Source organism: Protopterus annectens, chromosome 11.part0, assembly GCF_019279795.1.
Source record: "Protopterus annectens isolate FY-2018-M chromosome 11.part0, PAN1.0, whole genome shotgun sequence".
NCBI classification, from domain to species: domain Eukaryota; kingdom Metazoa; phylum Chordata; order Ceratodontiformes; family Protopteridae; genus Protopterus; species Protopterus annectens.
In genome coordinates, this window is record NC_056745.1 from 1,061,594,023 (window position 1) to 1,061,616,923 (window position 22,901).

The window sequence follows — 22,901 nt, forward strand, 5'->3', positions numbered from 1 at the left end:
CTCAGTGACATTCTATGGGAAAAACATATTTTTTTAAAGGTTCAGAATTAGACAACCTCCAAAAATGGTTCCATAGTCTTAGTAATGTTGCCAAGAGATTTTATTTCTTAGGGATTATCCTGACAAGTCACAAGAGAAGAAATTACTTTCTTTAATTTATTATTGCTGTTTTTTTAACAAGAAATGGCTACTCATATTTAAGTTCTTTTTGGAGGTAAGCTGGTGATAAACAGTATAAATCCCAATGGGATCTGTTTTACTTGGAGGACATTCCCTGGCCACATCATTTATTTTATTTTCCTCTTTGAATAATAATCAGAAAAAGTACTTTCTTTTTGATACCTCTATTACTATACCCATGAGGTCATTCATGGAGTTCTTTTCTGCTCTGCAGGTACTGTCACAAATTACATTATTTCATTAACCCCTGTGCATATATCAGGATGTTGTCAGATCTTGTACACATGATGAAAGGTCTAAAATTATAAAGAAAAAATGAAAGGAAAAAAACACAGTTCCATATTTCAAAGCACCAAGTATTGTTATTTATACATTATACAAATTAGTTTAACAGCAGCAAACAAAAGTTAATCAGTTCAGCATATGATACAGTTTTTCACTACGGCTTTGAAGTATTCCATAAATAATATAATTCTGCCAATAATATTATATACTAAAACATATTAATAATACATAATTATGTATACAAGTATGTGCATTGCTGGCCAGTTCCACTGCTTCTAATCACCAGTCATAATTATTATTGAAGTCATAAGATTGGTCTGTAAGAAAAAAAAATGTTGATTTAGTTGATGAACTGCTACATATGCATTCATAAACTATACAGTGCTGTATCAAATTCACACATTTTATCAAGCAAAGAAGACAACTCTATTACCACTGCAGCTGTTTTAAGGCATCGTACATAATGAAATGTGTTTTTGAAATCACCCCAGGAGTATAGATGTCTTGGGTTATGTTCAGTACTTGTTTGTATTTAAGAGTACAACAGGTGTCTGAGAAGAGGAGACTATGAATTAAAAGAACAAGTTATCAGTTTCACCACTCCTTTTCTCAGCAGCCTACCAAGTCTGGAATAGGCAGTAGACTAATTTTCTCAAAAGGAGGAGAGAAAGATATAGTCACTGAATTTTGAATATTCATTTACACCTGACAGCAGACAGTTAATGAAGTGTTACATTCTTGACTGCTAGCAGCTTGGACTGTAGGTAAACAGAGCTCAGAGTCACAGTAAAATTAAATGTGAGGCAAACATTTTTCAACAAAATATGGGAAGTAGTTTGTTTTGTCTTACACGTTTGGGTAACATCATCTCTTCATATTTAAACAAGTTAATCATGTCCCTGAAAGCATGTCCTTCCTGTGGCCGCTTGGGTTTCCTCCGGGTGCTCCGGTTTCCTCCAACATCCCAAAGACATGCTGCAGGTGGATTGGACACTCTAAATTGGCCCTAGGTGTGAGTGTGTGCGTGTGTGCATGTGTGTGCCTTCTGTGGAAGGTTGGGCACTGGGCTGGCAACACGATACAGTAAAACTCCACTGCTAATCATGAGTGGACAGGTAATCCACTGTGGTGACCCCTAACCAGGAAAAAGCTGAAAAAAGAAGAAGAATCATGTTCCTGAAAGCTGCAAATTCCATCTGATGATTAGGCTAAATTATAACAATAGCATTGTATTTAGTCTGCTTTACAAGTACTATAAGCATGAATGAGGCAGGGTAGCCCACAGTAGTGCTGCAAGTGTGAAGCAAAAGACAGTAAGACTGGCAGTCTGAGCATGCATGAATGAGTTCAACTGTTTATTGGGCTTCTCTAATTCTCTAAGAATTTAGCAAAACAAAAAAAAACTACATAATCTAATAATTAAATAAATCTTTAAAACTGACTTTTAGACATGTCTAAATGCTAGTTTTGAATTTGGTCATGGTCTAACGTGTGTGTGTGTGTGTGTGTGTGTGTCTGTGTGTGTGTGTGTGTGTGTGTGTGTGTGTGTGTATGTGTGTGCAAATGTGTGCGTGTGTGTGTGTGCATGTGTGTATCTGTGTATGCATATATATCATACATACATATATATATATATATATATATATATATATATATATATATATATATATATATATATATATATATGTATGTATATATGGATCTACTTTGACCCATTGAAAGCTCACTTGTGCGAATTGTAAGTGAGTGAATCCAGTTCAGCGAAAGTCCATTTCAGTGAAAATGCACTTTCGCGAATTACACTTCACAGATCCAGAAAAAACACAAATGAAACACAATGCACACACATTTTTGCAGGGGGGCAAGCCCCCTGCACCCCCCATATCCCCATTACTTAAACTTTACCACTGTAGGTAATTTCTATTCCCCAAAGGAAACAATGCAACACTTTTCAACATTCAATTTAAGGCCATTTTCAGTACACCAGGTATTAGCTAAGGAAAGGCTGTCTGAAGGGTACAGATATTGGAAGGGGAGCCTGACAGTTGCACCCAGTTTGCAGTCCTCTATAAAGTTGATTAACCAGAGATCACAGTTATCCTTTTTGAGATTAGAAAGGTATATGCTAAGCAGGAGAGACCCAATACTGATCCCTGTTGGACTCTACTGATTATCTTACTGCTATATGAAGAAACACCTTTCACAAGAACTGTGTGGGTTCTAGCCTTCAGGCAAATGGATGTCTATCTTAACACATAAGCATATGTGTTTAATGGTAATAGTTTCCTTAAAATGCCAGCTTGAGGTATGGCAGATCAAGATAAGTTGCATGAACAGTGTGACCCTCTCAAAGAAATTAATAAAGTTTAAAATGCATGCTCTCCCTTTGATGAAGCCAAATTGTTGGGGATCAAGACTTCTGAGATTCTTAATACCATAATTAATGCAACTGTTTGTAATATGCTCTGCAGCTTTACAGATCAGCCTCATAAGGGTACATCGTTTATAATTTCCAGAGTTTGAAGTAGGGCCACCCTTGTGGAGTGGCATCACCCCAGCAATGTTTCAGGATTCAGGAACATAGCCTGTGGCTAGGCTTAGGTTAAACATTTTAAGGAGAGGTTCAGAGATAGCCTGTTTATCTCTGTTTAATAAGCATCTTAGTATGTTGTTGGGACTTATGAAGGATGTGTATTTGTTTTTTGACAACACCCTAAGAACATGTGCTTTGGTAATGATAGGAGTGTAAATGATTCTGAGTTGACTGGTGTAGAAAAAGATCTCTCCTTGAATGAAGTTTCTGAAGAACTTGTTCGCCAGTGTATTTGTGATGTCATTTGGGTCAGAGTGGGATAATTTCATTAAGGAGAAGTCCAGAGAATGTTTTAAGTGTTATTCTTTGGTTTTCTCACATAGCTAAGGAAGGACTTCTACCTATCCTTTGTTTCAGAAGCTAATCTATATTTTTGGTTGCTTTACTGGTCTTTATAGTGCTTTTCATTTTTTTGGTAATATTTTTATGCTATCTTTATTCTTAGAAGTCCCAGCTGTACTGTACAGTCTAAGGAGTTTATCTTTCTCTCTCTCTCTTGTTATAAAGTTTGTTTAAGTCAGTTGACCACCAGGGGAGTTTGTTTTTAAAATTTCCATGGATGTTGGCTTTAGTTGTGACTGGTAAATGTATGCTTTTGTCTAGGTGGGTATAAAACACCTGGGTGAGATTAGCTGCTGTCTCACTGTCAACTGTAGTGATGTCATTGGTAACTTTAAAGATTTCATCATATAATTGTATAAAGTTTACCTCGTTTGAAGTCCTTATATACAATAATGGGGTGGGTATGATGGATTTTAGTGCAAATGTCATGAGTTTATGGTCTGATGGGTCTATATCAAAATATTAAAAGTTTACTTACCCGAACACCTAAACACCGACACATATTCCGCGAACTGCAAATACACCAAACACCCTAAACCGCGAAATTCAAAAACTTGAAATGTCATAATTGTCCCATCCCACCGCCCGCTACATACTACCTACATAAACAAACTAAATAAACCACATACATAGACTAAACAAAACCCTACTTCTAACCCTAAACTAAACCCTACTTCTAACCCTAAACTAAACCCTACTTCTAACCCCACACTAAATCTTTCATATACCACCAAGTATCCACTTAACTTAACCCGCACCCTAACCCTAAGGTCCGTAACTATCGCACACTATACCCAAACAAACTAAATAATCCACACACATACACTTAATAAAACCCTACTTCTAACCCTACACTAAATCTAACATACATTACCATCTATGCACTTACCTTAACCCGCACCCTAACCCTAAGGTCCGTAACTATCGCACACTAACCTTATGGAGCTATACTGCAGAAGGGTCAACCATGATGAATCGACATTTTGAATTTCGCACTTCAGGACAATCAAAGTTTTTGTGGTTCAATGAAGATGTGTAGGTGTTTAAGTGTTCGGGTAAGTAAACGTTCGAGTTTTTAATATAGACCAAGTCTGACAACTAGAGAAGGAGACACTAGGGGAGTGGAAGATAGAGGAAAAATTAGTGAAGACCAGATCCAGAATATTTTGGTACTGAGTGGATTCACCAACTATTTAATCTAGAGAACTCCTATTTATCAAATCCAGAAAGCTCTGGTCTTATAGAGTTATAAGCGTTTCAGTCTATGGCTGGCTAGTTGAAGTCACTTAGGAGTATGGAGTTTGTTCTTACAGGATTTTGTTCAAAATTCAATGATTCTGACATGTTCACCTGAAGACATGCAGAGAGTTATATATACCATGCTATATGCTGGTAGCTTGTCTTATCCATGATAAACTGAAGTTCTAGTAACTCAGTTTGCAGGGCTCTAGGTATCATCCTAGATAAGATATAGGCATTAACAAATAAGGAAGCATCACTATAGTATCTACCAGGTATGAAGGCATGGTAAGTGCAAAACCCAGATATGGAGGAAGTACTTTTAGTTACATTTAAATCAAGTTTTTGGAACTGCACATACATGTACATGTTTCAGATACAAGAGCACCTCAAGACTGGCAATTTGTTACTGAAACTCCTGGAGTCGAAGGAAGCACATTAATGTAGCCCTATATGAAGTTAGAATAATTTGCTAAGGTGGGATGTCCATTAGATGTTCTATGCCTAAAAATGTACTTTGTGGCAGCAGGAGGTTTAGAAATTATGTGATAACCTTTGAATGAGAATGCCATCCCTTACAGAACAAGTAGAACTGTCTATCATCTTTCCCAGGCTAATATACTGCATCCTCTTTGTATTATATCACCTTTTAAGCCAATTGTGTTAAAGCCAGTTATTTTTCTTTATCCCTAGGCATTATTCTTGGCAAAGGTAGTATTTCACTCCAAGAACAAAGCATTACCTGCATCTGTCACATGCCTAGAGATTTCCAACATGTCTCTTTGCATGTCCCTCAGCAGTTTGTATCCCATGTTACTCACTGCGACATGGAATACCACCATAATGTAACCATACTTGTCTTGAGAAAGCATCTTGAGGGCCCATGTAAGGTACAGTTGTGTAAACTGAACGTACTGGCCAGCTTCCAAAAATTTGGGGTACTTTCCATGGACCCAAACGGTCAAGCAGCTCAAGCTGAGCTGACTAAAACACAAGTTTGGGCATGAAGCCTTTTAGAGCATTCTTGCCAGTACAAACAGGGAGGCTGAACCCTGAAAGGACAATGCTAAGAACAACAACAAATAAATGTCTACACCCTGGAATAAAAACACATACACAAACAAGAGGGGGGTGGAGGGAGGTAGTGGCTATTGCAACAATGATCATTCGAACATCTGCTGCTATGATAAGTTCAGCTTACACAACTGTGCTATTTTCATCATATTCATCACTGCTGCATAAGCCTTAGCTATATGAGTAGATTATCATAACTAACTATGTTTGGGCAGTGGAAGGAGAAGAAACCAGGATACCCAGGAGAATGGTCCTAGCAAAGCCTGATCTGGGCATAGAGAAGGAATCAAACTGTTTTGTTAATGTATGTACAGAGGATCAAGTAGCGACTTCTGGAATCTTTTAGAATCCAATCCTTTCCAAAAAGCCATAGATGAATCCCAGGCCCTAGTAGAGTGGGCCTAGACCATGCCTGGAATAGATTTATTATTGTGAATATAACAAAAGGTAATAGATTTTAGACAGCCATTTGGAAATATTATGTTTTGACACAGGCTGCCCTATCTTCTTACCTCCACAAGAAATAAACAATTGATCAGAAGATCTGAAAGATTTCTTTCTGGCAAGATGGTACCTGAGTTGCTTGCAGATTTCCAAGGTATGCCATATATTTTCTACTCATCTTTGAGGTTAAGGGAGAAAAATGGTGAGATTGATAACTTGGCTTAAAGTATACTCGGATACCACCTTAGTCATAAAAGAAGGATTAGTTCTCAAACAAACCCTGTCTCTATGGAAAATGAGATAGGGTTAGTCATCATAAAAGCTTGCAACTCAGATACCCTTGGTGCAGAGGTCAGAGCAATCAAGTAAAACTGTTTTCCATGTTAAAAACTTCAAGTCTGCTAGATTAGCTGGTTCAAATGGAGCAAGTGTTAGCTTCTCTAACACAAACTTAAGATCTCTAGGATAAGCCAGTGGTTTTCTTGGAGGCCTCTTAGCAAAACCACTTTCAAAAACATTTTGACATGAGATTGCATTAAACATGAGGCTCTATAGGTAGACATGCTGAAATGGTGATTAAATGAACCTTGATAAAGGAATAAGAAAATCTATAGGATAGTAACTTTCACAAATATTGCAAAACTATAGAACAAATAACCCCGAATGAGTGTTGGTTATGTTGTTGACACCAACTAAAAAAACCTTTTCCATTTGCAAATATATGATTTTGTAGTATCAGGGTTTCTTGCCCTCATAAGTACCTGTGGCACATCCTCAGTAAACAGATACCTAAATGGAATTAAGACCCTATAATTCCGGCAATGAGTTGAAAATAATTAATTTCAGAGTGCATCAAACACCCGTTTTCTTGTGTAATTAGATTCAGTCTGTGAGAAACATGTTGTAATTACCCCTGGTCATTTTCAAAAGATGGGTGAACCATGGTTGCCTGGGCCCAAAGGGAGTCACCACAATGATCTTGGGGGATTCCTTCTGAATCTTCAGACCATTCTTGTCCAAAACATAGTAAAATCATCTGTCTTCCAGGCCTTCTCGCATGGAGTACTGGAACAGAATTTTGCCAGTTGGTTGTAGAGAGAAGATTCAAAGAGGTCTACTTCAGGAACTTCCCACAGATGGAGCAAATCTTGGAATACCCCCAATCTAGTTTCTATTCTTGAAGATTTGACTTGGTCCTGCTCAGCTTGTCTGCCATACAGTTTCCTAAGATAGAATGTAGGACGCCTGTAGACTGAGATTGTGCTGTGATGCTATATCCCAAGCCAATATAGGTAGTCTGCAAAGGGGGCATGACCTGCCCTTGCTTGTTGATGTGCCACATGATTGTGGCATTGTTTGCAACCACTTGAAGAGATCTTGTGGACCAAAGATGATTCAGATAGTTTAGTGCCTTGGTCATGGAAGTATCTCCTTCATATTTATCTGCTTCCATCTGTGCATGTGTCCTACATCCCCCTGAACTTTTATCCCTCTTAACATTTTCCCCCAATTGAAGTCTGAAGCATCTGTGTTGGCTGACTACTTTTGAGCAGGGAGATAGTAGGGCACCCTTGATTTAAGGATATCTGTTGTCTCTACCAAAATATTTCTCTTCTGAGAAATCTCAGCAGTGGGATTTGAAAAGATAAAGGGTGTTGATGCTAGGACCGCAGGGATTTCAGATACTACTTGTATTGTTTTCATGTGAAGTCCTGCCAGGGGTATCATAAGAATCATAACTGGCATGAGACTCACAACCATGAGGGATTCCCTCACAGTGACAAAGGTTATGTGGAAAACCTTGAAAATAGATCTAAATAAAGATATATTTTTTCCTCTGGAAAAAAAAAGCTCTTTGAACTGAGGTATCTACTTGACATCCCAAGAACACAATTCTGCATGTGGGAGTAAAGAAACACTTCTGAATGCTCTTTTGGAATCCCAGCTTGTATAACTGAGAGAGAGAGAGAGAGAGAGAGAGAGAGAGAGAGAGATTCCTGACACTTGGGGAAAAAGACTCTTTAAAGATAAACAAGCCATCTAAGTTTGGAAAAATGTGGATACCCTGTAGTCTGGAATGAGCTATAACTAGATCTAGACAATTTGTGAACACTCTTGGTGCAGTGGATAGTCCAAAGGGAAAAGCAGATAACTGCTAATGTAAATCATACACTCAAAACCTTCAGAAATGCCTGAAGTCTGGATGAATAGTGATGCAATAAGCATCTTTTTAAGTCTAGTGTTACCAGGAAAACTGAAAGAGGAAGAGGAGGTAACAGGATGAAGTGACATTTTGAATCAGTGCACTATCAGACACACGTTTAGGAAAGAAAGATTCAGAACCAATCTCCAAGCATTTTTTTCTTTGGCACTAGGTATATCCTTGAAATAAAAACCCTTATCACCTATGAAGGATGAACTAAATTTATAACTCCTTGGGACAGCATGTGATGAGCATGTGGAAACAAAAGAATCTGATCTGGAGGAAGAGGAATGACCCCTTTTACACAATGAATTTTCTCCCAACTGCCATCTGTAACCTTGATGAATGATTTTCAGAACCCTTTTATCTGTGTTTTTTTTTTGCTAAAATTGGATTAGGATAAAGTAAATCCCTTAAACAATTTGAGAACAAAGGGCTGAAAAATCGTAGAGATTCCTTGGATCAGCCTGCTCCTTTCATCACACTTTTTGATCGCCTCTGCAGCAGAGGAGCCAAGCACTAAATTTCTATTTAAGGGAGAAATTACAGGCTCATTTTAACATAATCTAGAAGGTACTGAGAATGCAACCATGCAAACCTCCTTAAACAGTACCAGTGGCCACCGCCCTGGAAGAAGTATCAACAGAGTCACACACACACTGCAAACAATGAGTAGTGAGCTGTGCAACAGAAAAAGAAAACAAAGTTATGTAAAAAAATTTCCTCATAAGAAGATGATGTAAAAAAAAAAAAACAATTTTTCTCTTACTTTCACAGTTTGTCATATCAAACTTTAGCATACGAGCCTGATAGCTGAAATTTCTAAAAAAGTTGCTGAAGTATACAATTTTTCCAATAACTATAAATAATTTCCCATCCTTATCTGAAAGAGAAAGATTGCAATTTCAGTGCTTAGCAGCAATGAGATCAACTAAGGCTAAAGCTGCTGGGTATGGTTTGGGAATAGTGTATAAAAATTTAAATTAAATTTATACATCCTATCTGCCTTTTAAGGGACAGTAGTATGACAAACAGGAAACTTTACTCCCCCATGGAAACTGCTCTCAAGCAAAATCTGAGATGTCTGTAGTTACAGATAGACTTGGAGGTAGAAGAGAAAATGAGGAAACCTGTATTTTCTTATACATTTAGCTTTTATCAACAATGCGCATAATTAGTATCTGAGAATCCAGAGGATGGAAATGTTGGGTCAATGTGTTTTTGAGTCTGTCTCATGTATAACCTAGTGAGAGGTATCACAAGCATTATAGATGTCATGAAATCCTGAGTCCTAAGAAACTCTCTGGTTGAAGTCTGAGACTGAGTTGAGAAGCTCAGGAATAAAATTAGAAAGGAGAGAGCTTGCTTGACAGCTTTGCTTAAATGCAAGCTCTTTCCCAGGTATTAATGGTATGATATCTATTCCCCCTTTACTAAAACTTAAAGAATATTATAAATAATATTTTATATACTTTTTAATATATATTTTATTGTCATATATATATATATATGTTTATTACCTGTTTATAATGGTTTAAAACTATTTGGTTGTAGTAAATAGTTTATAATTTCATATTATTAAGTCATTGTTCCTTTTAGAGTTTTGGTGGAAAAAATCATGTGATCTTCCTAAGTTGTAAATAGCGCTGAATTATTTTGTTGATTGTCTGATGAAGTCTTTAACTTATAAGACAAAATTGCTTACATGCTGGTAAATAAAAATTGAAATGGTTTGATATTTAAATTTTGTTGCATCTTTTCCCTCCAGATAATATACCACTTTTAATAGTTTGTCCTTGAATTAATTCCCCTCTCTCATCAAATTGTTTGAGGTCCTGAGTAGCAGATGGGCTAAATAAAACCTCTTTATCTAAACCTGAATTCAAAATTTCAGACTTTACTTTAGCAGAAAACTTTTAATTTCATACTTGTATCTGCATAATCATACGCACTCCTTAAGGCATGTTTAGATAAGTTGAGAAATGTTGAAAACAACAGACTTGAGAATGGCACTACCTTTAAGGGGAGGTGTGGTTGCTAAGGCTCTCAAATTGTCTATATAAAAAAAGCACAAACATCCACATATGACTTTGATAGTTAAAAATTGTATACACCCAAGTAGAAGAAAAACATTCTCTTATCAAAGCTGCCCAAAATTTCCCCTCCTTATCATGTGGGGAAGTGTTGGATGATACTAGGAGCCTGTTTCCTGCTGATGTAGATGTTAATATTGCTGCAGGGTCCAACTTAAGGTGAGGAACAAGTACTTGTTAGTTTGTCAAACTTTGTAAAGTCTTCCTGCTTTGTTAGAGAGTGAAGACTGTGAATATGGGTTGTTAAAGGCAGCATTATATACATCTTCCAAGGCTGGCACTAGAGGATGAAGAGGTGTATAATGAGGCATATTCATTTGCCGCACATTATATCTTTTCAACTGGGGGGAGCAATCATTTATTTCCATAAAAACACCTCAATCATGCTGGCAATAATCTGAGAAAAAGAAAAATTCTCCAGAGGACTACCCTGACAATTTTGTTCAGGACATTGCCAATGAACTGATTAGAAAAAGGGAAATTGGGACTTTTTTTTGCTTATTGTCTAATGAAAATGGCCCCACTGGAGTATTCTTCCCTTTAGTGTTGACTTTTATGACTTTTATGTTCACTATTGACAAAGAAGTACACTCAGTAGTGGGAAACAAGCCCACTATAGTGTACAAGAGAGAAGTTAGTTTAAAGGGCCTACTACAAAGGGACTCTAGTGCACCCAAATTGGGTGGTTGCTACAAATGTGAGAAATGTAATCAGTGTCCAGCCATGTTTCAAGGTGAAGCCATCAAAATCACTGGTTATGGAATGGTAAAACGTAGGAAGAAATACTCCTGTTATGTGTATGTTGCAGTGTGTAATCTATGCAACAGTTTCTATATTGTTAAGACCAAAAAAGCACTGAGGCAGAGAGTGTATCACCATCTGTATGACATCAGGAATAAAAGCATAAACAGTACCTTGTACAAGCACATTTCTGCGTGCCCCACACATACTTTTAGGTTTGGGGCCATAGACCACGTTGACCTTGGAGCAAGAGGGGGACCAATGGATGAATGGCTAGAATTTAAGGAATTGACATGGCAGATTAAAACTAATGCCTGTCAAGTTCCAGGTCTTAATGATAGAATTTCCTTGAGTTTTGTTTTAAAATTAAAATCTATGTATTTTTATAGGTTTATTAGTTGCATTTTTATTTTTATTTTCTGCAAGAACATGAAGTTCTAATAATTTTTACTACATTTGTATAATGTTTATTTTAGAGGAAATGATCTAATTACATTGACCAATGATCAGTTGGGGTGGTGTATATATGTTTGTCATGATCATGTGACTTTATTCTCATGAAGTCTGAAACTTGACGAAATCGCTTAAATAAACTTGTTTTTTTGCTGGTGGTCTGTTCTGCATGCTTCTTTCATCTATTTGCTGCTTTTGAATATTGCTAAAATAACTAAAATACCTCTCCTAGATAAATTTGTATATATAGAAATAAATGCATATGTGGATCTAGCTATAATGTTACCTATGACAAAGCTGACTTTAAACACAGTTTATGCCCCATGAACATAGTTATACCTAGATAGCAAACTTGGCTTTCAGTCTCAAAATAGGACTGAGAGAAACAACACCATTTAGTCCTGGATAACATGTTGCATTGGTTCGCAGTTGCCATTTGAGTTCCTTATATTTAAAAAAATTATCTGTAGGACCTCCTCTTTCATCTATATCAACATGATCTATGTTGTTGTTTGTCTTTCGGCTTTTCCCAGTTAGGGGTTGCCACAGCGGAACTCTGGTCCGCTAATGATTAGCAGTAGATTTTCACAAACACCGAGGTGCCAGCTCGATGTCCAACCTTCAATGAAGGCACGCCCATTTACGCATGTCTTTTGAATGCCACCCAACTGTGGGGAGGACATGCAGACTCCACACAGAAGGCTCTCCCTGTACTCCAGATAAGAATCGAAAGGGAGAACCTCTTGCTGTGAGGCAACAATGCTACTGCTGCACCACCACGCTTAGTATCAACATGATCTATAATAATATATTTAAAATGATGGTCTGCAAGTTGGATTATTTATTTATTTGTATAAGAGGTTATCTACTAGAGATATTTTAGTTATTCTAGCAATATTATATGCAAGTATGTGCAGTGGTGATGATGATGATTTGGGCTTGTGAATCTGCACAAGATGAAACTCTTTCTCTATCTACATCAGAATCATTTGGCATGTCTTTCTGTGGAACATTCTGTGGAATATTATGACTAACCTGCATTATAGGTACTGAATTCTGTGCATCAGAATTGACTGTAACATTTAACCTTTTTTTTTCATTTACAGGCATTTTGAATTACTGACTTGGAATATATTCCATCAATAGGTATTTTCCTCAGGCACATCCAACAGCATTCTTGGTATGTTTCTGTGCCCTAGTAAATATGATTCTCCCATGCTCAGCTCAAACAGCTGAAGAGGACATGGCTGTCCTCTGGTAAGAGATGGCTGAAAGGGCTACACCATAGAAAGCCAGATAGAAAATGGTCTGAGGAATCACTCTGGGTCAGTAAAGAGGCACCCACCATCAGTTAAGGTGAAGACTGAGCCTTGAGAGTCAGCAAAAGCTTTCTGATAAACTGTTTTTCTTTTTTTTTTCTCTTTCTTTCTAGGAACAACAGAGGTTTGACCATCAGAAAGTGTAAGTATTCATGCTGTGACCAAGGGAGATACTTAGGATATGGTCAGAAATGCTGGAATTAGTCCATCAGAAGGTAAGTTGTCAAACAGCATGCACAAACAGCAGACTTATAGACATAAAATGTCCCCAAACACTGTAATGCATAAGCAGAAAAAATAGCGTCAGAAACCTCTTTAGAATAAAATTTGTCTGGCAGAAAATAATGGCAGGTAAGTTGTCACACAGTGAACACAAGCACTACTTCACTTGTACATTGCCCTGCCTAAATTAAAACACTTCTCCACATGAAGCTATAGTTTAAACACTAGTAAGTTTACATAAGCAGTATATTCCCCAGAAAATAAACTCCCAAATCAGCCAAAGCTTAAAATAGTGATCTTTGAGAGGAAACTTCCAATAATGAAGAAATATTGTGTTTTTTAAAGGGGCCAATAACACTAAAACAAATAAAAGGAAAACTCTATGCATATATATGCATACATATGTGTGTGCATGTGGGAACACTTTATATGCTCAAAATTCTAAAATATCAAATTTTAGAATCTCGAGCCTATAAAGCTGAACGGATGGAAATCGCGAACCCCGAAATGTTGAATGCAGAATGTCAAACCCGTGGTATGGATAGTGCATTAGGTAAGTGTACTTTTTAGGGTTTTGGGGAGGGTTTGTGCGTATTTTGAGTGTGTTGGGATGTTTGAGGTGTGGGTTAGCATAGGTGTTGTGCAGTGTGAATGTGTTAGTGTTGGGAGTGCTGGCATTTGTGTGTATGTGATGTGTGTTTGTGCGGGGAGGGTATGCAATGTGCAGTGCTGGGTTGTATATGTTATGGAATGTTGTGCAACCTCTGAGTTAGTATATATTAGTAGGGGTGTGATGGGGGTGCAGGGGGGCTTGCCCCCCCTGCATATACTAAGGGTAGGTGTGAGTATGTGTTTGGTTGTATGCGTGTGTGTGTTATGTTTGTTGTGGGGAGGTATTGGGAGGTATGAACGTTTGTGTATGTATGTGTTTTCTAGTGTGTGATGTGTGTTTTTCGGGATTTTGTGGATTTAAAATTTTGGGTATCGAGTTTATGTATACTCAGTGTTTTGAGTATTCAACTTCATAGTTTCGAGATACTGAAATTTGATATTTCAGTATTTTGAGATTATGAAGTGAATCAATGCGTGTGTGTGTGTGTGTGTGTGTGTGTGTGTGTGTGTGTGTGTGTGTGTGTGTGTGTGTGTGTGTGTGTGTGTGTGTGTGTGTGTGTGTGTGTGTGTGTGCATTTAAGATACAATTCCTGTGCAGAAAGGTCTGTCAAAGGGGACTTATCAGACAGAAAAAAAAGTTGAAATGCTAACTGCTGTTCTTGTAAAGCCTCTGAGCTGCTTCTTCATTATCAGCAAGAAAGTACTGAAGATCAGTCAGTGCGGAAGTGTGGGAGGGAGCCAGAGCATTTAGAAGCTGGATAATTGTCGTGTCTTGAGCAAGACACAACCCATATAGCCTATATATATTTATATGAGACTCTTGAATTTAGTAGACACAGCAAAATGTCAAAAGCTGCTTGATCAACCACAGCGACATCTGCAGATGGTGAACTGGTATCTTCAGGTGGAGGAATACTGCCTTTCCCCAGAGAATATGTGATCTCGGAGTTATTATACATATATAATTAGCATGGGTTGTGGGGGGGCTGAGGGGGTTACTGGAGGCTGGATTACCTCCTGCAGAAAAAAATGTTATTTGCTTTGTTTTATTATATTTATATTTTTTGCATGTGATAAGGATTTTATTTGCTTTGTTTTATTATATTTATATTTTTTGCATGTGATAAGGATTTTATTAAGCATGTGCATGTGCTCTTGACCGTCGATGTTTATGTTGTTGACATTTTGTGGTCAACATTCTTGCCATCAGCATTTTTATTGTGTTGAAGAAGGTAAGTAATCTTAAATCTCTCCCTCTCTCTCTATATATAATATATACGTTCATAGGTTCATGGGTAGGTACTAGGCTATCGGCCCTGGGGTCTATACAAGCCTATCCAAAAAGGTACCCTGGCTTTTGCTAACCAAGAAAATTATTTTCCTGTGCCACTGTTGAGCAGAGCCACAGAGATGATCCCCGGGGTGAATTTCCTATTTCCCATCCAATCATCAAGATTTTTCTTGAAGAGTGCTAATGAGGAGCTTTGTTTGATATAGATAGGTAGTTTATTCCTGAGTATGGGAAGTCTCTGGGACAGGAATCTATCCCTCCGGCATGTTCTGTTTATTGTGGTGATAAGGTTTAGGTCCCTAGAGCATGTAGCTCGGAGGGATTGGGATTTCTTTAAGTGGAGCATGTCCAAGAGCTCTGGGTTTGACATAGCTTTGTATGTTAGGCAGAGGTCACCTCTGAGTAGGCGATATGCGATGAAGTAAAGCTGGAGTTTTTTGAGACGGTCTGCATAGGGCATCTGTTTGAGGCCTGTAATCCTCTTTGTGAGGTATTTCTGTGGCCTTTCCAGTTGTTGTAGATGTCTTGTGAGGTACATACCAAAAGGGACATTGTACTCTATAATGGGTCTAATGAGTGATGAGTAGAGGGGAACAATGACCTCTTTTTTTCTGGATGAGAAACCATTTGTGATGAGGTGTGCCATGTAGAAGGATTTTCTGACTACTGTGGTGATGTGATTATCAAAGGAGAGAATACTGTCCACCTGTGTCCCAAGGTCTCTTATCACACTTTCGGTGCTAAATATACTACTGCCTATGTTGTAGTTCATGGGTACAGAGTTTTTACCAAAGGGGATGACAATGCACTTTTTAGCATTGAGCTTGAGGCCATGGCTTTGACACCAGGCATCTGTCTCAGTGAGACCCTTTTGTAGGATGTCCACATCGTTAGGAGTTTCGTTTATGGCTCCTAGTTTGCAGTCATCTGCGAACTTTGTTAGCCAAAGACCTTCTGTGTTAGCCTGTACTTCAGTGAAGTAGATACCAAACAAGAGAGGACCCAGGACTGAACCCTGTGGTACTCCACTTGTCACTGGTCTGAAATCAGATTTGGAGTCTGCTACTTTCACAGTGTGGGTTCTGTCAGTGAGCCAGTTGGCAACCCATCTTGTGACATAGGGATTTATACCTAGTTTAGTGAGTTTATCTATAATTCCAGAGTGGGGGATGGTGCTGAAAGCATTGGCAAGATCTAGATAGGCTGTGGGAACCACCTTACCCTTGTCTATGGCTTTGGTGACTGCTTCAAAGAAGTCTATCAGGTTTAGGAGACATGATCTGCCTTTTACAAACCTGAACTGGGTGGGATCCAGAGTTTGGAGATTACCAATGTCTTTGTTTATAAGTTTCATGATAATACTTTCCATGGCCTTGCAGACCAGGCTTGTCAGGCTAATGGGGCAGTAGGTCTTGGGGTCCGTGGTGGTTTCTCCCTTGTGGAGTGGGATAACCATTGCTGTGCACCATTCAGCAGGCACAAAGCCTGAGGTGAGGCTATAACTGAACATGGTACTTAGGTGGGGTGCCAGTTTGTTCTGTAGTATGTGTAGAACAATATATGTTGTTGTTTTTCTTTTGGCTTTTCCCGGTTAGGGGTTGCCACAGTGGAACTTCGGTCCACTAATGATTGGCAGTAGATTTTTTATGGGTGCTGAGGTGCCAGCTCAATGCCCAACCTTCAACAAAGGCACATCCATTCTATGCATGACTTACGAATGCCACTCGACCACGGGGAGGACATGCAGACTCCACACAGAAGGCGCTCCAGCCGAGAATCAAATGGGAGAACCTCTTGCTGTAAGGCAACAATGCTACCGCTGCACCTCCATGGCATATATATATATATATATATATATATATATATATATATATATATATATATATATATATATATATATATATATTAGATATAAATATAATTAAATATAGGTATCTATAATAAATGAAAGAAAACACAAACAAATAAAGTGTCGAGTACTTCGGTTGCTATTGATAAACATTTGGATGTACAGGATAGGACTTTTTTATAGCTAGTTATATTCTAGTTTTGCTGCTAGAGTCTTATATTCTGCTTATCACTTACCTGCTTATAGTTGTATTCCAGTGCCTCTCTTTCCCCTCTTCTGTGTGTCTGCCCCAGCCTCCAATGAGAAATTAAGCTAAAGTTTCTGAAAGTCTTACCTACATACAATCATTGACCTGTAGCTCAGAGTCAAAGGACTAGAACTGCAGTATTGACTTTATTTGATTAGATCCCTCTATAGCAAGCTTGCTATATTTAGCACAGTGCTAAACCCACCCAGGCCGATGCCTATGAATCCACTCAGTTACACGATCTTTGCAGATGGCAGTGGTATAAAACATTGCAGATATTGACTTCTAAATTGGGAAGTAACACATGCTGACCAGTTGCAGGGATATGAGAGGCATGCAATGCTCTGAACTGTGAGAAAAAGGCTTTTGATCAAAAAGGAAAGAAAAAAAATGTTTATTTTAATTCTGCATAGATATTTTAAGTTGCACTTATATTGATTTGTGTGGTGTTAGTTTTTTTTTTTTTACTTTTCTATTTTGTTCCATGTTTTATCCAAAAAAGTAATCTGTTTGAATGTTTTAGTTTGTTTTGGACCTTAGCCTTGGAGCTTCATTTGCATCTTTGGGAAAGCTGTGAAATACTGCAAGATCATAGCATCATTTATACATTACACTGCACTTATATCACCATAAGAAGAATTGTTTGCAAAAACTAACTGTTTGTTATTTAAATCCTGACTGGGATCTTAGTCTTGTAGTTTCATTATCAAACACAAGCGCCAAAGTAGACCAACAAACTAAACCAGTATAGGTAAAACACTTTATGTAAAACAGCAAAGCTTTTGATACAATCCCTTTTATCAACACATACACACAAAAAATATACATTTTTATATAGGTCCAAAAAAAATCATATGACAAGCAGCCCAAAAGTCACAAGATAGATAGAATTACATGAAATCAATAAATAAAAAAAAACAAGTATATTAATTAAATACAATCACAATCTATATCTACTAAGATAAAACATGGTTTTAATTTAGCTAATAAGCTAATTATTTAAGCCAGGTGGCCCATCTCTCACTCCAGTCAGATCAGTCATATTCTTTAGTCTTAAGTCTCCATATTAAGTCCCCACTCCCCAAAACAGAATCAATTACCCTAAACTTAAAATTTATGATGCTGATGATGATGATGCCCACAGTCACAATAGCATTCCTTTTTCATTCACAGTTGTGGCTGAACTATGACATACTGTCAGCTTTTGCCTTATTTGGTCATTTATTGTAGCATTTTTTTCATAAACAGTGTTACTGGAAAATTTCTGCATAGTCTGGCACCTTCGACAGTGAAAGAATTGCAGTGGTGGGAGTACTGTAAGTTGTGCTCCAGAACTGGTGCTTCAGTGCTTTTACAACCATTTATATTCCAGGTCAGCTGCTGGACTCATACTCTGCTTATCATTTACGTGATTAAAGTTGCATTTCAGCTACTTTCTGTTTCCCTGTTCTTTGTGTCTGCGACAGCCATCACTGAGATATTAAGGTAAACTTTCTGAAATTCCAACCTACCAAGAATGTCTAACCCATAGTTCAGAGTCATAGGATTAGAACTCCAGTAGTGGCTTTATTTCATTGGATCCTTCTCAAGCAAGCCTGCTATATACAGTACAGAGCTATGCCTATCCAGTGTCTTTTCTGTGAGAGTCGGAGAGATGTGGAAAGCCCTGAATTTTGTGAAACTAGCTTTTCATCAAAATGGAAAGAAAAAAGCTTTTATAACAATTCTTCTTAAATATGTTACATTGTACTTATAATTATGTGTGTGGGGTGATACTTTCTTGTACTTTTTGCATATTATATTAATAATATTATGTTTGCATTTTTAATTTGTTCAAGTACCTTAGTCATTTAGCTTCATTTGCATTTGTGGTAAGATTGTGAATTATTGCATGATCTTAGCATTGTTTATACATTATACTGCATTTCTATTCCCATAAGTACATTTAGTAGTAAACGTTATCTGTTTTATTGTGAACCATGGCTGGAGCCTTAGTCTTTCAGTTTCTTTTGCAGTTGTGGCAATACTGTGAACTACTGCGAGATCTGAGCCCCATTTAGTCATTTATTACTGAACATTTTCCATAATCAATATTACTGGTAAATTTCTGCATACTCTGCTACTTTAGACTGTGGTAAAATTGCAGTAGTGAGAGTACTGTAAACTATGCTCCTGGATTGGTGCTTCAGGGCTGTTACAGCTGTTTATATTTCTATTTTGCTGTTTGAGTCTTACAGTCTGCTTGTCACTTACTATCACTTACCTGCTTAACCCTGCATTTCAGTGATTTTCTCTTCCCTTATTCTTTATGTCTGCCCTAGCCCCCACTAGGATACTAAGCTAAAGTTTCTGACCTACTTGGGCTCATTGGCCTGTAGCTCAGAGTCATAAGATAGAGCTCCAATATTGGCCTTATTTGACTGGAACCATGTCTAGCAGACTTGCTGTGTCTAACACAGAGCTATGCCCACCTGTGGTCTTTTATGCTAGAACCAGAGATGAATGGAAAGTCCTGAGTGTGAGAAACACGTTTTTCATCAACAAGGAAAGATAAAAGCTTTTATTTCAATGTTGCTTATATATTTTATTTGCACTTATAGTGACCTGTGTGCTGATAATTTTCTTGTAATTTTCTGCTGTTTCAATGTTTTAGCCCCAAAATTTATCTGTTTGCATTTTTTAGTTTGTTCTAGGTTCTTAGCCATGTAATTTCATTTTCAGCTTTGAGAAGATTGTGAATTACTGCAAGATGTTAGCATAATTTATACATTATGCTGCACTTCCATCTCTATTAGTAGAATTAATTGCAAAAGCTGGCTGTTTCAATTTTGAAAATTAAGATAAAAAGAAATACACCAGCAGTAGCTAAAAATGGTCCTGAGCAAAATATAAAACTATAAAAAATGAGAACAGTCCAACTACCATGCCTAAAACCATATGTTTTAATAAAAATAATATGAGAAAAAAATAGAGATAAGCTCTTTCACATTCAAGGTGTGTCTTCAGATCTAATCAACAAATACCTAGTAGTTATATTTAAAATGCAAAGTATCCAATAATGTAACAACTTAATATGTGTTACATTACATCTTAAAATTAAGGTCTATGCGCCTTCAGTGCAGGCCTTAACATTTTATATTGATTTTATTGAGATATTACCTTATTTGATACATTGTATTTTAAATGTAACTGATTTAGACCTGAAGAAGCACATTGAGCATAAAAGCACTTATCTCTGTTTTTTTCTCTTATTATTTTTATTAAAATGTATGGTTGTAGCCATGGCATTCAGACTGAATTTTGAAAACTGTCTGGGGCATTAGTCTTTGTACTTTCATTTTCAGTCTTGGGAGAACTATGAACTACTTCCAGATTTGTGCCCCATTTAGTGATTTATTTTTTCCTAAACAGAGTTACTGATAAATGTTTGCATAGTCTGGTGCCTTAGACTGTGGCAGAATTGCAGTGGTGAAAGTATTATGAATTCTGCTCCTGGACTGGTGCTTCAGTGCTTTTACAGCTGCTTTTATTCAAGGTTTGCTGCTGACGTTCTATATTTTGCTTATCATTTACCTGCTTAAAGCTTCATTCCAGTGTCATTCTTTTCCTAAGCTAAAGTTTTTGAAATTCTAATCTACTTGAGGTCATTGATCTGTAGCTCAAAATCATAGAACTAGAGCTCCAATAGTGACTTTATTTGATTAGATTCCCTTCTATTCAGCCTTCTTTGTCTGGGGCATAGCTATACCCACCAAGGGTCTTTTATGCAAGACTCAGAGAGGTATAGAAAGTCTTGAAGTATGAGGAACAAAATTATAATCAAAAACTTTTATTTCAATTCTGTTTAAATATTTCAAGTTGGAGTTTTAGTGACCCATGTAATGTTACTGATTTGTATTTTCTGCTTTTTACCATTTTTAGCCAACAAATTAATCTGTTTGTATTTTAGCTTATTCTTGGAACTTAGTCTTATAGCTTCATTTATAGCTGTGGGAAGGTTGTAAATTACTGCAGGATCTTAACAACATTTACATTACAATGGATTTCTACCTCCATAAGAAAATTCCTTGTAATAGCTAGCTGTTTATAATTTGAACCCTGTCTGGGACTTTAGTATTGTAGTTTCAGTCACAGTTGAGGCAAAGTTGTGAGGTACTGCCAAATCTGTGCCCAATTTAGTAATTTATTACTGCATTTTTTGTAACAGTGTTACTGGCATACTTTTGCATGGTCTGGCACCTTAGACTGTGGTAGAATTGCAGTAGTCAGAGTATTTTAAATTCTGCTCCATCACTAGTGCTTCCTTGCTTTCACAGCACTTTATATTCCAGTTTTGCTGCTACAGCCTTATATTTTGCTTATTGTGTATCTGCTTAAAGTTGCATTCAACTGCCTTTCTGTTCCCTTTCTTTGTGTCAGCCCCAGCCTCCACTTAGACATAAAGCTGAGGTTTCTGAAATTCTAAGCCACCTGGGGACATTAACCTGTAGGACGGTGTAGCCATGGGTACTGCTATGGCTAATACCTATGCAAATATAGTATTACATCAATGGGAAAAGAAATACATATGAGGTCTTGGAAACAAATTTAAGAGAGATATTCTTTTCTACCAATGTTTTGTTGACGACTGTTTTTTTACTATGGAAGGGAAATGAACAAGAATTAGAGGCCTTTGTTCAATATTTAAATAATACCACAAGTTTTCTTAAGTTCACTAGTAATTACTCTCGTGATAAAATATTTTTCTGGATGTGGAGATCTATAAAGGTACTAATTATAAATTAGAGACCTGTGCATACAGAAAGAATGTACAAGTTAATAAGTACACACATGCTAAAAGTATGCATGCAGCACACATATTTAAAGGTATTGTTAAAAGCCAACTATTAAGAATTAGTAGGTTGAACACAGATCCAAGGAAATGTAAAGAACAAATGGAAATTCTGGCAGAGGAATTTCAAAATAGGGGGTATGATAAGGAAAATATTAATAAAATGAGTAAAGAAATAATGGAATTAAGGACAAAACTAGCATCCCCCTTTTTTAGTGATTATATCAATACTATAGATAAAGATAAGAATATAGGTCCTGCTGTAAGATATGTTACTACTTATAATAACTTGACAAGATATGTAGAAGCAATTACAAAAGGAACTGGTGTATTTTAATGGTTCAACCAGAACTGAAAGCAATGTTAGGGAATAAACCCTATTTTGCCTACAGAAATATGAGTAATTTAAAAAGGAAACTCTGCTTTAAAGACTTTAAAATAAATTTAACTGCATCTGTGACATGTAACATGGGGACATTTCCATGTTACAGTTGCAGTTGTTGTTCAGATATTTGTGATAAAAAATATTTTGAACATCCTATAAGTAATATAAGATATAAAATAAACTGTGCAGCAACCTGTAGGACAACAATGGTGGTGTATTTAACTACATGCGTACAATGTTCAAGTTTTTACGTTGGAAAATGTTCAAGATGTCTAAAAGACCGTATTATAGAGCATAGGTCAGATATGAAGAGGAATGTTCCATCTAATGCATTAACCCAACATAGACTAGATAAAGGTAATTTACATAACTTTAAATTTAAAGTGTTAGAAGTTGTATATAAGAATCTTCAATTAGGTGACCAGAATAATAAGTTAGAAATGGCAGAATATAAATGGATAGTAAGGCTAGCAGCAGATAGAGCACCAGGTATAAATA

The 22,901-nt window shown here is 37.0% G+C and overlaps 1 protein-coding gene across 1 annotated transcript in view; it reads right to left on the reverse strand.

The window, feature by feature from the left end:
• Window positions 1–518: 518 nt before the first annotated feature.
• LOC122815696 (mucin-19-like) overlaps window positions 519–22,901 on the reverse strand; it is a 1,162,279-nt gene continuing 1,139,896 nt past the window's right edge. Inside the window, exon 32 of the mRNA XM_044088411.1 lies at window positions 519–782. Within this exon, the coding sequence (XP_043944346.1) occupies window positions 745–782 (38 nt within the window). The 3' untranslated portion in view covers window positions 519–744. The remainder of the gene's footprint in view (window positions 783–22,901) is intronic.